Source organism: Gadus macrocephalus, chromosome 17 (assembly GCF_031168955.1).
Source record: "Gadus macrocephalus chromosome 17, ASM3116895v1".
NCBI classification, from domain to species: Eukaryota; Metazoa; Chordata; class Actinopteri; order Gadiformes; family Gadidae; genus Gadus; species Gadus macrocephalus.
In genome coordinates, this window is record NC_082398.1 from 8,746,583 (window position 1) to 8,765,821 (window position 19,239).

Consider the following 19,239-nt stretch of genomic DNA (forward strand, 5'->3'; position numbering starts at 1 on the left):
TTCTCCTATCCCTGCTCCTTTTTCTCCCTTCTCTCTCCCCTATCGCTTCTCCCCTCTACCCCATTTTCCTACTCTCTAATTTCCCCTCTCCTGCTCTCCTATCTCCTCCCGCTCTCTTCCCCTCTCTCCTCCCTCTATCTCCTCTCCTCAGAGAGATGGCGCAGAAGGCCATCCACATGCTGGATAACTATGAGATCCGACCGGGGAAGTACATCGGAGTGTGCGTGAGTCTGGACAACTGCCGTCTCTTTGTGGGCTCACTTCCCAAAGACAAGAACAAAGAGGAGATAATGGAGGAGATGAAGAAGGTACACAGTACATGCACACACACACATACACACACACTCACTCACTCATGCACTCTCGCAATCTTTAATCTGTTGAGAATACTTTGAATTGCTATCAAAGCCATACTGCAGCCTCGACAATGTCCGATACTTGGTATTATATTGTACCACTTGCTGTTGCTTTGCTTATTTTATGAATTGTATGAACTCAAATGATTCTTGTACTTTTTGGGTTATATCTTCCTTGTTGAATGCACTTATTGTAAGGTAAAAGGTAAGTGTCAGCTATTTCAATGTAATGTAATGAATGGAGTCCCATCCTACTGTAGTCAGATTGACTGATTATTCTGTGATTGTTTGGGCAGGTAACAGAGGGAGTTGTGGATGTCATAGTGTATCCCAGTGCTACTGATAAGAACAGGAACAGAGGCTTCGCCTTTGTAGAGTACGAGTCCCACAAGGCTGCAGCAATGGCCCGCAGGAAACTCATACCAGGTAACACTCTAGCATACTCACCAGTACACACTCGCATAGCTTTACACCGCACACGGCTCTGCTCTGACCAATCAGGGCATCTCTTTCCTGACTGGTTCGGATAATTCATCCTGCCTGTCAATCAATGGCGGAGAAACGTAACAAAGGAGGGAGCAGAGAAGGGGATGGATTTTTGGTAGTTTAGATTGAAAGTCTGGCTATTAAATGACTTCATCATGGACTTGCAAGTGCAAAATGCAAGTGTTTATATTTTATATTGTTTATATTATGTTTGAATTTGTTTTCTTTATTTCTAAGACGCAATTCGTTAAATCAAATCTGTTATCCTAAATGTGTTACTTGAAAATCATTTTCCTTAGTGCATCATTAATGTCGGTCGCCTTTTGCACCTAGAGATAAAAGAAACAAGTTGCTGCTGCACCCGAATGTGCTTTAAAACGGTTTGCATGTCAAGGTTTCCCCAGACCAAAAGCCTCAGAAGTACCGAAATACTTTAAATTAGCAGACAACCACGTGTCCGCTTTGTTCCCTGTGCAAAATGTCAATGACATACCCCAGCTGCACTTCTGCAATGCGCCACCACCTGGGCCCCGTTTCCCGATATCGATGGATCTTCGCTCGTAAGATCATTCTCCCGATGGATCTTTCGAACCATCGATAATTTCTTTGTCGCGTTTCCCGAAACTCCTCTTGACATGAACGCGCGTGCACTGCGCTAACGACGTCGTAGGATTGTAACTGTCTACTGACACGGTGCTGAAATGGGCTCCGTAGGAGGGGGAGACGCAGGAATGTCGCAGGAAAATTGTGTTAAAAAGGGTTAAAATATCTCCCCATCAAGGACAACAGCAGAGTAGCCTACGAAAAAAATAGACTGCAATTATATGAATGCTAAAGACATTAAAACACAATTGATTAGGCTTAAGCCGACATATATCAGTCCTAATCCTGAATGCACTCTGCGTTTCACGGCATTTTCCCCCCTGAAATAATTCCATATGACAAAAAATTAAAAATAGCTTGTGTGACAACTACATTTATCTTAATGGGCTGATTTCTGAAACATGCTTTGCGCAGCAAAGAGAGCCGACTTAATCTGATCCCGCATACAGTTTCCTTGATTGATCATTTGATTGGCTATAAACTTTGATTCCAATTCTCACGCCCCACGTTGATGGCCACGTCTACATCTGTCGGAAGGGATATGCCGCTGTCAACTGCCAGGTGGTGTGCGACCATCAGGGCATCATCCTGGATGTCGTAGCGAGATGGCCTGGAAGCACTCACGACTCCTTCGTGTTCCGCGAGTCCTCCATCGGACGGCTGGCTGCAGCCTCCAGGGGAGAGTGGCGGCTCCTCGGAGACAGTGGCTATCCGCTTAGGCCTCACCTGTTCACCCCAGTAGGCCTCACCTGTTCACCCCAGTGGCTAACCCGGGAGACGTCCACGAGGAACAGTACAACGATGCCCACCGTCTGGCCCGGTGCATTGTCGAGCGCACGATCGGCAGGTGGAAGTTGCGCTTCCGATGCCTCCACAAGTCCGGCGGAGGGCTCCGGTTTGCGCCAGCCAAGTCGTGCGCTGTGATCTGCGTGACAGCAATGTTGCACAACATTGCAGCCAAGGCTGGGGTGGCGTTGGGTGAACCGGACGAGGACGAGGAAGATCCGTTTCGGGACGGCCTCCCGGATTACGCATCTGGTTTGGAATCACGCCGAAGAGTGATCGCGGCTTTTTTTTAACCCCCCCCTGACCATGTCACTAAACATCCCCGTCAATGTGACCAATCCCCACCATATCCCAGCCTTTTGCCTGCTCCTTTTGCCTTTAATTTTTCTTTAATTTCTTTCATTCATTATTTTGTTTAATTTTTAATTTTTTGGGTTATTTTAGGCTATGTTTTATGAGTAGCCTATGTCACAGTCTGCACAAATCCCCCCACTTTCTCACACATTTTGAGTGCCCTGCCTGCGCAAACATTTTCTGGACTGTCCCGTTTTATTTTGGCAATTTTAACGTCTTTATTAATAAATTAATGAATAATCTTTATTAATCACCAAACTAAGAACATAAAGGCGCAATGCGTTTTAATAAAACGCATCCAATACACGGAATGTCCGATGGTGACGCCACTGAGGCTATAGTAGGCTAACGATGCTCTTGGCGTCCTACGAGTACCTACGAGTACCCCTGGAGTACTCGTTAGTTACGAGCGTTTTCACGACGTTCATTACCAACGATGCTTTCGGGAAACGAGGCCCAGGAAAGAAGGCGTACAGGTGCTACTCTGGAAGGAGGAACGACAGAAAAGGCAAAAACACAGTGGGCATTCAATTAGCAGCCCGCTTTACTATTAATAATAATAATAATAATAATAAGAAAAATAAATTCCTTTCATTTTCCTATCCTACAGTGCTGAGATTTCAACTTTGGATGTAATTGTTTGGTTTTTTGTTAGAAAGACATGGATATTCAACAAATATTTACCAACCTGATTGCAGTGATTGGCTCCAAGCAAAGCTGTCGGGACAATAGACAAAAGCCTAACTAGCCACAATTACAGATATCTCACTATACTAACAGATATCTCACTGTTCCCAGGGGATTAAATTCACAGTTCAGAAGTGTATCCCACTAGCTCTACAACAGTAGAGCATTACAAGCTAAAGCCATCAAACTCAATTCTATGCATTGTTGGATGAAAATGGTTAGTTTTCCTTGAGGTTAATCGATTAATCGATATCATAATCAATAGAATATTATGATAGTGGCAGCCCTAATGTATACTGAGTGTGTTGTCTGTTAAATGTCCTTCACACCCACCAGCATCTGTAATGCTCTGCAGTACCGGTGGTTATCTGCTAGATGGCGACAGAGGATAGACTACTACGTTACATCTTTATGGGGACTTTGATGTGGAAGCGGACCATCTGTTTAAGCATGAATTTTAAAACTTTGAGATTTAAAATAATGCATATGGGGCTGAAAGGTCGAGGAAGGATGGGGGGGGGGGGGGCATGTTGTCCCCATGGTTACGACCCGGGGCGACTTTATGATTCTCTTTTAGTAGCCAAACGTGGTTGTGTATATGTGTTTTAATCAGCAAAGTTGTATATGAAATACACCCCACACACCACCAATCTTTGACAAGTATGAAGCGAACATCTAAATGGGCTGACGAGAAAACATGAGCTTCACACATCCATTCACCTTTGCCTTATACAATAAGAGTCTGAAAGGCTTCACCCTCTCTCTGACGCCGTCATCAACAATGTTGGCCCAGACGGCGCAACACACATCCACGCCGACGGTGTCCCTTGGTTGTGATGTCGAGGAGTACACCAAAAGGCACTTTGATGTCACTAAAATAACACCTCCCTGTGTGCGGAGCCCAGTGGAGAGTTAACATACTGGTTGGCAGAGATTTGCAAAAACATAGGAATTTACCCCGGTTTTCTCCCAAGTCAGGGTCTTATTTCAGTGAACGTACTACAATGGCATAGATTGCAATGTTGAAGAACATATCATGCATATTAAAACGTTTCAAAAAGATAAAAAAACATCCTGCGTGCAACACCCCTTTAAATCAACCTAAAAGCGTGTGCTAAACTGCTCGGGTGCACACGTGCTCTCACTTGGAGAGAGACCATTAAATTGACTCTCCGCAGTACACAATCACTACAGTCTGTTGGCTCTCCCTTCTGTTGCAAGAGAGCGGATTGGTTACCTGCCGAGGGCCACATTTCACCAGCACATTAACCGAATGACGGTTGTAATCCTCCAAGCTTCTTAAACTGCCCCTCCGCCTGCCAGGGTTATGAGCAATAGGGAAATGAGTTACTGCGCGTTGTTTAACCACAACCTGGCAACCACACGTGCTGATGTCCCCTGGGTGTATTTGTGTGTGTGCACAACAGAATCACTACAGCTGTGGGGCCTCAACATCCAGGTGGACTGGGCGGAGCCGGAGAAGGACGTGGATGAGGAGACCATGCAGCGCGTCAGGGTCCTATACGTACGTTCACCTTTCTCTTTCTCTGCGTTTCATTGCGCACCTGTCAACGTGTTCTATGTGGTAGTGTTTCCGTGTTTAATAATATAAGTGTGTTTTTTTGTGAGGGTACATTTTGTGTGTGTGTGTGTGTCTGTGTGTGTGTGATTGTAAGGTTTCGATTTAAGCAACTAACCGGCCTGATTCAACCAGTGTGTTTATTGTTTTGTTGTCCCGACGTGACTTTTTAATGGCCCGGGGCCATATTACCCCTACCACACACACACACACAGACACGCAGACAAATGTACAACCATTAAGCATCAGTTTGAGACCACATAACTTTAAAACCAAGGGGCTTTGGATCCTGCAGTATCCAACATGGAGTCTGTCTGATGTGCTTCCTGTAAGTGCTGTTGTTGTTGTCATGGGGACTCACGCAGGGCTCTGAAGTCATAATTGAAGATGCCGGAAGATCCAACGCCTGATGCCTTGATACCTGATACTTTATTCTGGATGCTGCTTTATATACGCTTTCATCCAAATCCCACTTTCACTTCACTTTCTGCACACACACACACACACACACACCTCTCCCCCTCTGTTTCCCTGCCTCGCTCTACCATCACGTCTCTCTCCCCGCCGCCTCAGTGCCTCACTCTTGTCTCTCTCCTTGCTGTGTCCCTGCCTCACTCTACCACCACTAGGGATCGACCGATTATCGGCGCCGATATTCGGCATTTTGACGCATATCGGCATCAGCCCTTTTTTTTGATCCAACGGCCGATAAGAGATCAATTTAAAACGGGGTTATTTTGGCTCTGATGCAGCCGCGCCTCTCTGTCTGCTGTCACTACACTGTCTCCAGCATTGTCCAACCCACAGCACCATCTGATTGGTTACACGCTCTGGTTACACGCAGAGCCACGACGGACAAAAAAAAGCTCAAACAAAGTGTTTTGACTATTATATTTACTTAAAAAGTGAAAACTGCAATGGTGTAAACACCAAAACTGAAATTGTAAAAATTCTATAAATAACTATGTACAAATAAAAAAAAAGAAGTAAAATTACAATAACCTTGTGAAAATAAACAAAAATAACTATTTACATGATTCCCTCCCTCACTCCCTCCCTCCCCCTCCTTTCTTCTCCGGGCGTTTAGGCATCTTTCAAAATGTTTATAAAACCAAACTCACAAAAGTAAATAAAAATAAAACCACACACGAGCGCGCAAATCAACCACTTGCTTCACACTCGCACTCTGGGGAAGAGCCTGCTAGTTTACGCACACCCCGTGCGCATTTCTTTTCTCAACCACACGTGAGACGGTGTTTGACATGCTGGATATCGTCAGAAAGGTATTTTCATTGGATATTAGGATATCTAAGGCCCGTCCCCGACCCACCAGCTGTCTGCTGGTGTAGCCGTCAATCAAAGACGCAGAAGGTAATTTTCTCTGAATTTAAGGGCTTGAAACGATTTTTATAAATGTATGAGACCAGTACATTCATTTATTCCTCATAATTAGGGTTGAGAGGAACTTAATATCTAAGCAGCACCCAGGTGGAACTGTTGACACTGAAGTAGTTGCGTTCCGGGTTGTTGTCAGACGGGAGCACTTCCTCCCGCGTCCTCAGACGCAACTTGGATGACGAACTGAGCAGTCGTGTCTTCATTGTTTCTCACCATTTTCTGTACATTACAGGTCAGTAGTTGGTTCAAACTATAAAATGTCAACCTTCTAAAGCCTTGCTTTATATGTATAACTGTTAAAGAAGTTCGGGTCATGTTTTGTTGTGTTTTTAGCGAACTTAAAAGACTTTAAAATACCGCCGTTGAGTACAATGGCAGGGTGAACTTTTCACATACTGCCCACTTCAAAGCCAAAAACTCGAGCTTGCCACTGTGAAGATGGTAACTTTGCTCCGCTGGTGTCAGTGTGCGGGACCCATAGCCGATCACTCTCATTTTCCCATCCTGATTTTGGTAGAGGACCGCCCCAAGGCCCTGTTGGGAGGCATCAGTGTGGAGTATGAAGGGCTGATTGAAATCTGGGTAACCCAGTACTGGTGGGTTTGTAAGGATGTTTATCAGGCGTTCAAGGATCTGCTGGTGCTCACTGTTCCACTTCACTGTGGTGCGTGAATGTAGTTGAGGGCCCTGTGGTTTTCCCCTTGCAGGCTTGGGTTCTGGTGGACTTTTTTTTTTCTGAAGTAGCTCATATAGGGGACTGGCTATCCGTGAGAAGTCTTGTACGTATGTTCGGTAATAGCTCAGAAAACCTAACAGTCTCCTTACATCCCCCACTGTTCTCGGAGTTTTCTCCTTCAAGGCTTGCACTGCTTCCACATCTTTCGGATCCACCCTCACCCCATCTGCAGACACCAGCCGACCCACATACCTGACCTCTTTGCGAAACAGTTCACACTTTTCAGGTCTTAACTTTACTCCATGGCGCTGCAGAGCTCGAAGTACATTGCGCAGTACCTCAACATGCTGTTCGAAGGACTTTGAAAAACAGAGGACGTCGTCTAGATAAGGGATGCAACACTCATCCCTCAGCGTGTCAAGCATCTCCTCCATGCTTCTTTGAAAAGATGCTGGGGCATTTGACAAACCGAAGGGTATTCTAACCCATTCGTAAAAACCCCAAGGGGTTGTGAAGGCGGTCATGTGTCTGGACCCCTCTGCAATGAAGCCTTGGTGGTAGGCTTTGCCCTGGTCTAGGATGGAAACCAGCCATAGCCACCAAGTGAGTCGATTAAGTCCTGTATCCGGGGAAGAGGATGTTTGTCGGGTACTGTCTTTTGGTTGAGCAGTCGATAGTCGACACAAAGGCGCAGTGATCCATCCTTTTTCCTGACACAAACAATAGGTGCGGCATAGGGTGAGTGTGATTTCACGATCCATCCTTTCACAATCAAATCTTGGATGTACTCTTTCACTTCCTTGTACAGTGGTTTTGGGATGGAAGCATAAGACCTCTGAACAGGGATGTCGTCTTTAAGCCTGATTGACATCTGAAGAGAGGGGATACACCCTATGTCTTCGCCGTCGTGGGCGAATGCTGCAGACTCCTCGCGCAACATTTCCTCAACCATTCGCTGCTGTTCAAGGTCAAGATGACTGAGGTCAACAGGTGGTCGCCAGGGCTCAGTCGGGGGGGTTTCACAGGTGGTAACATTGTGGACTTCAGCCCTAACTGTTGTACCCTGTGGTTTCTCAACCTGTTGTGTCTCTGTCTTATCCGTTTCAATGACTTTGGCTACGTGCTGGATGGATCCCAGCTGAGTTCTCTTTGGGAGAATTACTTCATGCTTAGTGTGGTTAGAAACAGTCACGTTGACAAGAGGCCACCTGCTGTTATTAATTTCCAGTATACCCTCCCCGACACTTAATTGTTCCAAGGGTGTGCTCCCTTCTGCGGGTTCATAAAGGACAACAGGGTTGGACGTGTCAAAGGTAGGTGGTACTCTGCACCGCACATGCAATGTTTTTCCAGCTGGGATGCTCACATCCTCTTTACCAACTCTGATCGTGGCCATGCTGTAGTTGGGTGTCTTTTGGCCCTGTATGAAGTTAACCATAGCTGCTGCCTGTTCCTCTTCAACACCCAATGCTTTTTGGAAGAGACCAATAACCATTTCATGTGCATCAGCGGGAGATTCTTGCCCATTCATCATCACTTGGAGAACATTCGCTCCCAATATAGGCTGAGGGAGGGGAAGCTGGCTGACCAGAAAAGGTGTCTGTATTGAAAGGTTTGGATTGTCATTTCCGGGGAGGTTGACCGTTAGCTCCACCCATCCATCATACGGGATTGGTTGTCCATTTGCTGCATACAGAGTGAGGCTTTCCTCTGTGTCAAGAAGCTCATGCAATGGTCGTACTGGGTGATTGGGGATAAATGTCTCTCTCCAGGGCCGGTCAATCATGCTCACTTGCGAGCCAGAGTCAAAAAGCACTGTTACTGCATAACCGTTGATGAAACATTTGAGCATGCTCTTTCTACCAACCAGCGGTGCTGTGAGAATGGCATCTTCAGGGGTTACTGGTGTCTCTCGAGAGTAGCGATCACAAGCTCTTTTACGATTTATATCTTTTTTTTGGCGTTGCTGCTTCAGTGTGGAAGTTACTGAGTGGGACTGGAACTTTGGAACGGCCCCTGGTTGTCCCTCATCAAAGACCGGTTCCCGTTTCCCTGCTGCCTGGTTCTCTTTAAACAGCCCACAGCCCGGTGTCCTGATTCACCACACACAAAACAATGATTACAATCCTCCGCACCTTGGTGTGAACACTTTGTGCAGACAGGCATTTTACCCTTTCTTGTGTGGGAGAGCTGGCCGGGGAAAGACGTAGGAGGGGCGTGTGGCTGTACATGAGGTTGGCCTAGTGCTTGGACAGGTAGGATCTTTGAGTGAGTCGCGTATACCACTGGGTTTTGCTGATCTATTAAAGCTGCAACCATGTTGGTTAAAGTCTCCACCTGAGCGCTGAGCTGCTGTATTGTCTTCTGTTCTCTAGTGTCTGAAGTCTGATCACCATCAACTTGAACACTGTTTGTGTGTGTTGCTCTCTGTCGGGAGACATTACCAAATCTACGTTGATGTTCGTTTTCAGAGTTGATTATCTTCATCACCCTGCTGACGATCTCTTCATCAGAAATTTGGTTGTTTGTGATGAGTGGTCTCAGCTGCTGGCGAATGTCTGTGTGTTTGGACCCTAGGCCCTGGTAAATGGAGTGCAGAAAAACTTGCTGGATGGTCTTGGGGTCATAGTGGATTTCTGTGTTTGCCTGTTTTGACTGGAAGAGGATTTTCTGTTTGAGGCCTATCATGCGATAGATGAACTGCTGAGGAGGTTCATGTTCGTCTTGCTTTGCACACATTAGATCCTGAAACAGTTCAGTGCCTGCCTTTTCACACAGATGAGACCGGAGAAAGCCCTTCAGTTCACAGATTGTAATGTCATCTTTATTGGTGAGCATGTTCTTAAAAGCACCAGGTTTTACACACTTCAGCACTCCTCGGATGACCTCTGTCTCTGTAAAGCCCTCTCTGTCTCCTTCGTCTATTTGCTTGCTGATACTGTTATATGTGATATCAGAGCTTTGATCCCCAATCTGTCCTCCATGGACCTTGAATTCCCTCCGTTGCAGGTAAGACAGATGCTTTAAGGAGTCCACTTTCTCTTCGTCAACATGTAGTGGGTCGTGACGTGGGAGTTGGTGTTGTAGTTGCTGACCTAGACTGGTGGACTTACTGTGTGCTGTGCAAGCCATATCTTTGTAGTATTGAAGCTTTTTTCCGAGGTCTTCGTGCATTGCTTGTAGCTGGTCAATACTTTGAGTGGTAATGTCTCTGTCGAGGTTAGCATGTTGTTGTGTGGTGTGGTTTGTCGTGGTTGTAAGGGCAGTAAAGTGTGAGGTGGTTGGCGTGTCATCATTGACGTGTGAGAATGTAGTGTGGCCCTCTATCATGGTTGGCACAGTGGTGAGTGTAGTGTGTTTCTGTGTTACACCCTTTGTAATTACAGTTGCAACAGGATTATCAATGATACTCTTAACCAGGTCATTTAACATTAACAAATCAGACATTCCCTCATCTTCGGATTCAAGTAAGGTATCAGACTGCATATAGTAAAGGATATAGTTGACACAACTTTCTTCATCACTGGACTCCAAATCTTGGCTGCTGTCGCTGGCGATGTCCTTCGCCAGCTTGTAGACATCGTCGCATGACAGTCGGTACAAGTTCTTTTTGATGCTCCAAACGAGTTCTTTGCGTACTGTAGACATGACGTCTGTGGACCTGACAATGATAGCGTGGTTCCCCTTGGAAGAATGAAGACCCTTCTCTGGCTCCGATCTCCCCTTGTGGACACCCACCAGCTGTCGTCTCGGCAGTAGTCACATCACCTCGCCTTGGCCTCGTGGTTCTTCTTATCACTGGATCTGCTCCCCTGGACAGTATTGTTGGCAGATCCCGGACGAGCCCCCACAATTTGTTACGGGTCCCAGGATTGGGTGCCACGGCAACAATAAAGAAATCTGTAATGTACAGAAAATGGTGAGAAACAATGAAGACACGACTGCTCAGTTCGTCATCCAAGTTGCGTCTGTATTCAAATTCACAAATAAAATACAAACATTTCTCTGAGTGTCTCTTGTTCAGTCTTCAACTGTTTAAGTACATCAAATATTAACTACATCGTACATCGTATTCTAATTCACATTCATGTTATAGCTCGTGCACATTCAATATTCCCCATTAGTCCACTTGACTCTACTTGAGCAACGTACTCATTTACATTCACCTGTTTAAGTGAGTTAAAGCATTAATAATAATATAGTGCAATAAACAGCATTAATCCACTGTACTTGAATGCAACATGTTGTTGGCAATCATTCTCGATTCACACACACTTAAATAACACATAAGTATTACTCAGAGAGAGCTAAACGTTTTCAATACAAAGTTAACCAAGATGTGACTGGATGTAACAGTAACATTTTTATCTTTAACCAGTATGCATTAATATAAACATTCTTTCAAACTTGTATATCTGTAACCATGAACCTTTAACATTTATTCATATTCCCATTTGAACTGTAGTGTAAAGGAGACCACAAATAAAACTAACACTGTGCAAAGTGCTGACAAAAACCCTTACATTTCGCGGAATGCCCGCAAGGCAATACACAGGGTGAACAATAAACCCATAATCGGCGGGAACTGCCGTTTCGCGCCTTCCGGTATTTACCCCTGCCATTGTACTCAACGGCGGTATTTTAAAGTCTTTTAAGTTCGCTAAAAACACAACAAAACATGACCCGAACTTCTTTAACAGTTATACATATAAAGCAAGGCTTTAGAAGGTTGACATTTTATAGTTTGAACCAACTACTGACCTGTAATGTACAGAAAATGGTGAGAAACAATGAAGACACGACTGCTCAGTTCGTCATCCAAGTTGCGTCTGAGGACGCGGGAGGAAGTGCTCCCGTCTGACGACAACCCGGAACGCAACTACTTCAGTGTCAACAGTTCCACCTGGGTGCTGCTTAGATATTAAGTTCCTCTCAACCCTAATTATGAGGAATAAATGAATGTACTGGTCTCATACATTTCTAAAAATCGTTTCAAGCCCTTAAATTCAGAGAAAATTACCTTCTGCTAATATAAATCAAATAATCAGTTTTGAGAGTACCACATATACATGCCCCGTTTTGATAGTGATCGCCTCATTGTCTTGTAAGGCTTGTGAACAAGGAAGTATTGGTCTTACAGACATATGTGAGAGTTTTATGTCACCGTGAGACCCTGGCGAACAAAGTGGATTCCATGAATCAGACGACAATAGCGGATTTCAAACCCTAAATCACAGTTTTCTACAAAATAACATTGCAGCGTTTCGGTTTTCTATTTTTCGGCTGCTTTATATAAGATGGCTTGTGCATATACACAATGTAATTAGACTAAAATAATATTGATATTCGATTTCTGTGGACTCTTATGAACATTTCAAGACCCAACATGAAGTATCATTTAATTGCTAAGGTTCTCCACAACGACGATAAAGTTAGAATGGACCAAGGGAGGAGGAGGGTGAGGGGGGCTATTTTGTCCTAAGACAATAGGATATTTTTGATCTATATTCGCTAAACATATTTATTCCACCGAATGGTTGACATTGGATGACATTCCTGAGATTCTAAGTTTTCAAACGGTGTATGACATGACTATATCACTCAACTGAATGATGCCGAAAATTGACCCAGCATGTTGGGGTGAAGGGGTGGTGTAACTAAAACTTGCCTGCCGGCGGGATTTGACAATTAAGTGGTTAAAGGCATTTAAATGAAGTTAAGTGTTGGAGTTTGTATTATTCAAAATTTTGACACCAATATTTTCCCTTTTTCTGTAAATTAATATCGGCTCCAAATATCGGTTATCGGCCCCCTTGACTACTAATAATCTGTATCGGTATCGGCCCTGAAAAAAACATATCGGCCTATCTCTAACCACCTCCTCTCCCTCCGCTGTGTCCCTGCCTCGCTCTACCACCACCTCTCTCCTTGCTGTGTCCCTGCCTCGCTCTACCACCACCTCTCTCTCCTTGCTGTGTCCCTGCCTTGCTCTACCACCACCTCTCTCCTGCTGTATCCTGGCCTCTCGCTACCATCATGTCTCCCTAACCCTTTCCCTGCTGTGTCAGTGCCTCGATCTCTACCCATGCTCTTTCTCCCCCTGCTGGGATCTTGCCTCACTCTACCATCATGTCTCCGTCCTCACCCCCTGCTGTTTCCCTGCCTCGATCTCCCATCATGTCTCGCTCTCTCCATGCTGAGTCCCTGCCTCAGTCCAACATCATGTCCCTCTCCTCACTCCCTGCTGTGAACCTGCCTCGCTCTCCCATCTTGTCTCACTCACTCCCTGCTGTGTCCCTGCCTCGCACTTCGAAAGCTGTCGCTCTCTTTCAATCCCTGCTGTGTCCCTGCCTCGCACTACCAAAGCTATCTCTCTCTCTCCCTGCTCTGTCCCTGGCCAGCTCTGCTAATGCTGGCTCTCTCTCCATGCAGTGTGGACGCTCGACCCACCCTGTCTTTCTCTCAACTAAGGATGGGCGATGTGGTCTAAAATCCATATTGCGATATACATTGCAGCCTCTTGCGATAACGATATATATCACAATATAAAAATCATAAATTAACCATTTCAGAACAGGTTACATAGACCCTAAGGAAAGCAAAACTGCTAAATGTATTTAAAAAAAAAAGAGAAATATAGTATGTCGTTTTGAGAACCTTTTATTGTGCAACACTGTAATCATTCAACATAATGTTGCATATAAATCAATTTCAATTCAAGTACATTAGCTGCAGGGACTTTAACAAAGAATTAGCGTCAAGTATTGGGTTTCTTTCCTTTAGTGCAAACCATTCTAAAAGGCACTACACTTAGTTTAAGTCCTTGGTTCTTAAATGTCACCCAAGATGCAGAGAACAGGTAAAACTGGTCTCTTTTTAGATAAGTACAGACACTGAACTGACAATTAGGGTTGGGTATGATTAATTGATGATCAATCATTGATTGTTAAGAATTTTGTCGATCACGTGATATTTTGTATCGATCAAATGGAGGTTGTGTTCCATCGTGTGAAAGCGGAACAGCCAAGCCGTTGCTTGTCTATTTGATACAGATTTTGTCTGTTTGAATTGATTCCTGTGTTTAGTGCGCACTAAACCAGTTTGGTCCCTTGGTGCGGACATTCTGGGCTGTTGTGAATACAAACCATCAAACTCGGGAACGGACCAAACAGCCGGTCCGAGACCCAGCCGGAGGTGTTCTCGGTTCGCTTCAAAACGAACCCTCCTGGTGCGGTTCGCTTGAGATGTGAAAGCGAACGCACCTCGGTCCGATCAAGTTCTAAAAATCATACGCCTCTTTAGACGTAACAGGCACCCGCTCAGCCGCGCACATTATAAGAATTATTGTTTGATTAGCGGTAACTCCCAAGATTAGCAGAACGTTGTCAGACCGTCGGGTGAAAATAAGTCGTTCGGCTCAACATGGAGCAAAGAAGAGACGGACGTCTATTGGATATATATATACAAAAGACATTCCGTCTCCTCTTTGCTCCATGTTGAGCCACGACTCTATTTCACCCGACGGTCCGACAAAAGCAAATAAAAAGTATGCTGGAAAATATACATAAAAATGCCGATGCATTTAACACATTCCGAGTCAGGATGAGGGAGAAGGAGTTGGAGCGGTCCGCAGATCAATGTATATCGCGCTGGATATCCATGATTGTTAACTTTCACCGGCGCTCTCTCCCCCTTTTTTTTTTCCTCTAACACTTTACCCCGCCCCAGACCTTTTTGTCCAATGATTTAATGTTTTTTGCACACATGCGGGTTTGTTGAATTGCGGGTTTGCGAAAATTGCAATGTGAAATGGAACCGTACTAAACCAAAAATTAAAATTTTTATTTTGCCTCATCAACATGCATTATCGTGATAGAGCGATATAATTAATATCACTATCGTAGGCCATTTTTTATCGTTCATATCGTATATCGTTTATATCGCGCATTACTACTCTCAACCCGCTGTGTCCCTGCCTCACTCTACCTATCTACTACACTACTGTACTCAGGATGTAGGAGAAGACCTTTTACTGAGCTGCTTTGGAAGCTTCACATGTTCACACACCCAAAGTGATGGTAATTATAAAGTATCAATAGTAGTATATAATAGTATCAAGGCTGTATCCCTTCCCAGGTCAAAGTTGGAATTGATTGATATTGGAGTTTTTTTGGATCAATCAATTTGAATGTCAGAGCGACATTCATTTTCTAACGACAGCATAGAAAACGCATCACTCAGCATTTCTCTCTTAACAGCTCATGAGCTTATTCATTACTTATTCTGATATATATTGTTGCGCACGTAGTCCCGGTCTGAACGCAGTGCTTTGCCAACGTATTACTTTTAACACTCCACCACTCCACCACCACGACTTTGATCAATTGTGAAATAATGGGCAGGAGGCAGAGCGCAACGTTCAGACGGGCTCCGTGTGTGCTCGGTAGATGGAGTGATATCAGAACTAAGATGCCCTGAAACGTAATGTCTAAAAACTGCAACCAACTGTAAATTGAAATGTTTCTGGTGCTGCACAATGTCCACCAGCTTAGCCCCGTAAATCAGCAGGAGTGACGAGTGAATTTAAGACTAGATTTCTGTCTGTTTTACATGGATCTGATGTAAGTCTACAATCATAGAGCTAGAGAAATTTCATGTAGGCTACGGTGTCTCGCCTTATTTGCTAAAGTGAAGCTGCGAGGGGAGCTTGATGAATGTATCCCTGCTGGACGCAAGTCTCAGGACTCAGTGAGCTGTGAATGTGCAAAACAAAGCAGCTAAAATACATTTCTTAGAAAAAAAAATAACATGCAAAGCGGTGAGTAAGAATCCTTAACCTCTGAACTTAACATGCATTTTTATAGAATCCAGGAAAAGAAAGCAATGCAAAGTTACAAGGTTTCACCTGCGTGCTAGAAAACCCTAGCCGCCAACTGTGTTGAGCAGTCCTCAGCGTCCACTCCCAAAGAGAGGCAGATGGAGGATCCCGCTAGCAGGCGTAACTGACATAGAGCAGCATAAGCCGGCTTTATCAAAAGCAAGGATGAAGCTCTAGCTTGCCGGTGAACACACCGAGTGTGCGACACTGACAACAGAAGTATGCGACGATAGATAAACTCCACACAAGCACATGATATCACACATAACCTCCTCAATATATGCAAAGCATATAATAGAAAGGGGTTACATAACGAACAGCACATATTATCGATGGTTTGAGGACAGGATAGTGACGACGCTGGGTAGAATCCGTGAACATAGTAAGGAACAACCGGTCCCACCTAATCTCAGCCTAACCCTGGAACCCGACCACGTGACAGGAGAGGTAGGCTTAAGCGAAGAGCAACGTTACGAATCGGAACAGCTCAGAGAGACGAGCCTAAAGCTATTGGTGCAACACTAATGTCTAGTTATATACGGTTGCCATGTGTTCCCCGGCGTGTGTCCAGGTGCGTAACCTGATGCTGAGCACCAGCGAGGAGACCCTGCAGGAGGCGTTCTCCTGCGTGCGCCCCGGCTCAGTGGAGCGCGTGAAGAAGCTGACGGACTACGCCTTCGTCCACTACCGCAGCCGGCAGGACGCGCTGGACGCCCTGCGCCTCATGAACGGCACGCTCATCGACGGCGCCCTGGTCACCGTGTCCCTGGCCAAGCCCGCGGCGGGCAGGGACGGAGGCGGCGCCGCGTGGAGGCACGGCGGCGGCGGCGGGAACCGAGGCTACGTGGGGAGGAACCCTGCCATGGCGGGGGGAGGCAGAGGAGGCGGAGACGGCCTGTTTCTGTTTCAGCGCGAGAACGGAGGAGTGGAGGGGAGGAGGTGCACCACCCCGGGGCCTCTCGGCCTTCTGCCGGCATGCCTGGGAAGCCCCGTGTACCTCGGTGGAGCAGGAGGTGAGGAGATCAACCGGCACTTTTCATGTATGGCTCAGAGGAAATAGAATGTAGTTGTTGCTGAAAGGTTATGGGTTTGATACCCAATGTCCACAGTCTGACTGTAGTAGTCCTATAGCCAGAGGGGCCCACTCACCCCTACCTGGTCCTTTATGAGATATATCTGAGATCACTGTAAGTCCCTTATTCCAGAGAGCAGTTGGCTTTAGAACGTTGAACAAAGCTGTAAGGTGTTTTCGAGAGGTCAGTGCCAGGGCCAAGGTTGTAATTGGTTTAACTTTGAGCGCGGTTCCAAGCTCTCTGTGACTCCCAGGGTAGCGCCAACGCAGGGTTGAACTTGAACTTCAATGCTCAATGGCATCAGTGTCACTGCCAGCCAGGCGTAGGACCCCCCCCTTCTGACTAAACCTATTTGAAGTACAACGTCTCAAAGCGGTGCAGAGTGACAGCAATGGTTAGCGGTGTGATGTCCGTGTATTGACGACGGACGATAGCAGACCTCCACTGGTTGTGAGGAGTAGCAGAATAGGTGACGGGGAGTGAGCAGTGAGCAGAGGAGAAATAAGAGAGCAAAGGAGAGGGGAGAAGAGCGCAGTCGAGAGAGGAGGAGGGAGCAGGGCAGAGAGGAGGATACGGGGAGAAAGGAAAAGGAGATACCAGCGTCATGGTCGAGAGGAGTAGAGGGCTGGTTATAGATGAGGATTGAGCAGGTGAGAGAGGAGTCGAGGGCAGGGGGAAGGAGAATGAAAATAATAAACTTAAATGCATGCTCGAGGCCCACAAGGCAAACATTACATTACAATACAAGAATACATTCTATCAATATAAAAAGGAAAGAAAAAAGGCGAAAAATGGCACTCATGCCGGTGTTCCCAGATCTTAGAAGTGTACTTGACAGAGCTTCGGCCTGGATCTGTCATCAGATCAATTATCTCATTTGTAGAGCGGTCTAGCCTGCTCATCAACATAAAGGTGGGGTTCCTCAACAGGGCCATGAAGGTTGTTAGACCCAGTTTATAGAAAGGATCACTGGCTCTAGTACTCCATGGTGGGGAAAGGAGTAGGAGATGACTGTACTGAATGTGAGCAGCGTAGAACAAGAAATAGGGCCCTGTAGCTCTGCTAAGTGTCAGCCACCGGGCCCACCTTCTCCCTGCCCTTGACAGACTAATGCCAGGAAACGAATAATAAAAATAACATAATGATAATAATAAATGTTATTTATAGTGCCCTTATCATCCGAAGATCTCAAAGGACTACATGTTAAAAAGCGGTGTTGTAAATATATATCGTTTTTTTTTTTTTTTACACAAAAATAAAAAGGGGTTTAAAAACATCTAAGAGTGGAAGCCAAAGGTTTTCTTAAAAATAAATGTTTTAAGACCTTTTTTTAAAACAATCAGTGGATTGTGGTGCCCTCAAGGTGGCAGGGAGGGCGTGCCACAGGCGTGGGGCGGCAGCACTGAAGGCCCTATCTCCCATGGTCCTACGTTTAGTCCTCGGTACGTGAAGGAGGTTAGAGTGAGTGGAGCGGAGGGAGCGTGTTGTGTTATGTTGGTTGAGAAGTTCTTTGAGGTAGGGGGGGCATGTCCATGTATACATTGGTGGGTGAGGAGGGAAACCTTGTACTAAATCCTGGTGGAAACGGGAAGCCAGTGGAGTGAGTGGAGGATGGGGGTAATGTGCTCATGCTTGCACACTCATCAGGATCCTAGCTGCAGAGTTTTGTGTGTATTGGAGCCTCTGCAGGCTCTTGCTAGGGACCCCGATGCGTTACAGTAGTCCAGTCTGGAGGAGATAAAGGCATGAACCAGTTTTTCGGAGTCTGAGAGGGAGAGAATGGGGCGGAGTTTGGAAATGTTGGCGAGGTGATAGAAGGAGATCTTGTTTTGTGATGGTTGATGAGAGAGGGATATTGGAGCCAGAAAAGCTGATGCTGGTTATGGATGAGGATTTGGTCTGGTGAGAGGTGCCGACTAGGTTGGTTTTGGAGCTGTTGAGTTGGGGGAAATTGTGCTACATCAATACCTTTATCTCCTCCAGCCACGTGGTGAGTTTAATTTTGAAAGAAACAACACATAAGCAATGGAGAACGCCACCTCTCGTTCGGTTGTTTAGAACTGAAAATCCGGTTGCCAGGACAACGTAACGTTTTCACTTTAGTACTCTATTTGAGTGGAACAACTTAGCAGGTGTCCATTCAATAGGGTTAGCCTAATTGAACTAGTTTAAAAAGAAGAGGGGCAGAGAGCTGGAGAGAGAGGGGCAGGGACCAGGGAAGAGGGGCAGAGAGCTGGAGAGAGAGGGGCAGGGACCAGGGAAGAGGGGCAGAGAGCTGGAGAGAGAGGGGCAGGGACCAGGGAAGAGGGGCAGAGAGCTGGAGAGAGAGGGGCCGGGACCAGGGAAGAGGGGCAGAGAGCTGG

The 19,239-nt window shown here is 45.8% G+C and overlaps 1 protein-coding gene across 1 annotated transcript in view; it reads left to right on the forward strand.

The window, feature by feature from the left end:
• The window catches only part of rbm46 (RNA binding motif protein 46), a 49,748-nt gene that overhangs the window by 2,646 nt on the left and 27,863 nt on the right, over positions 1–19,239 (forward strand). Inside the window, exons 3-6 of the mRNA XM_060035417.1 lie at positions 152–308; positions 653–782; positions 4,700–4,797; positions 16,375–16,816. Of these exons, the coding sequence (XP_059891400.1) occupies positions 152–308; positions 653–782; positions 4,700–4,797; positions 16,375–16,816 (827 nt within the window). The remainder of the gene's footprint in view (positions 1–151; positions 309–652; positions 783–4,699; positions 4,798–16,374; positions 16,817–19,239) is intronic.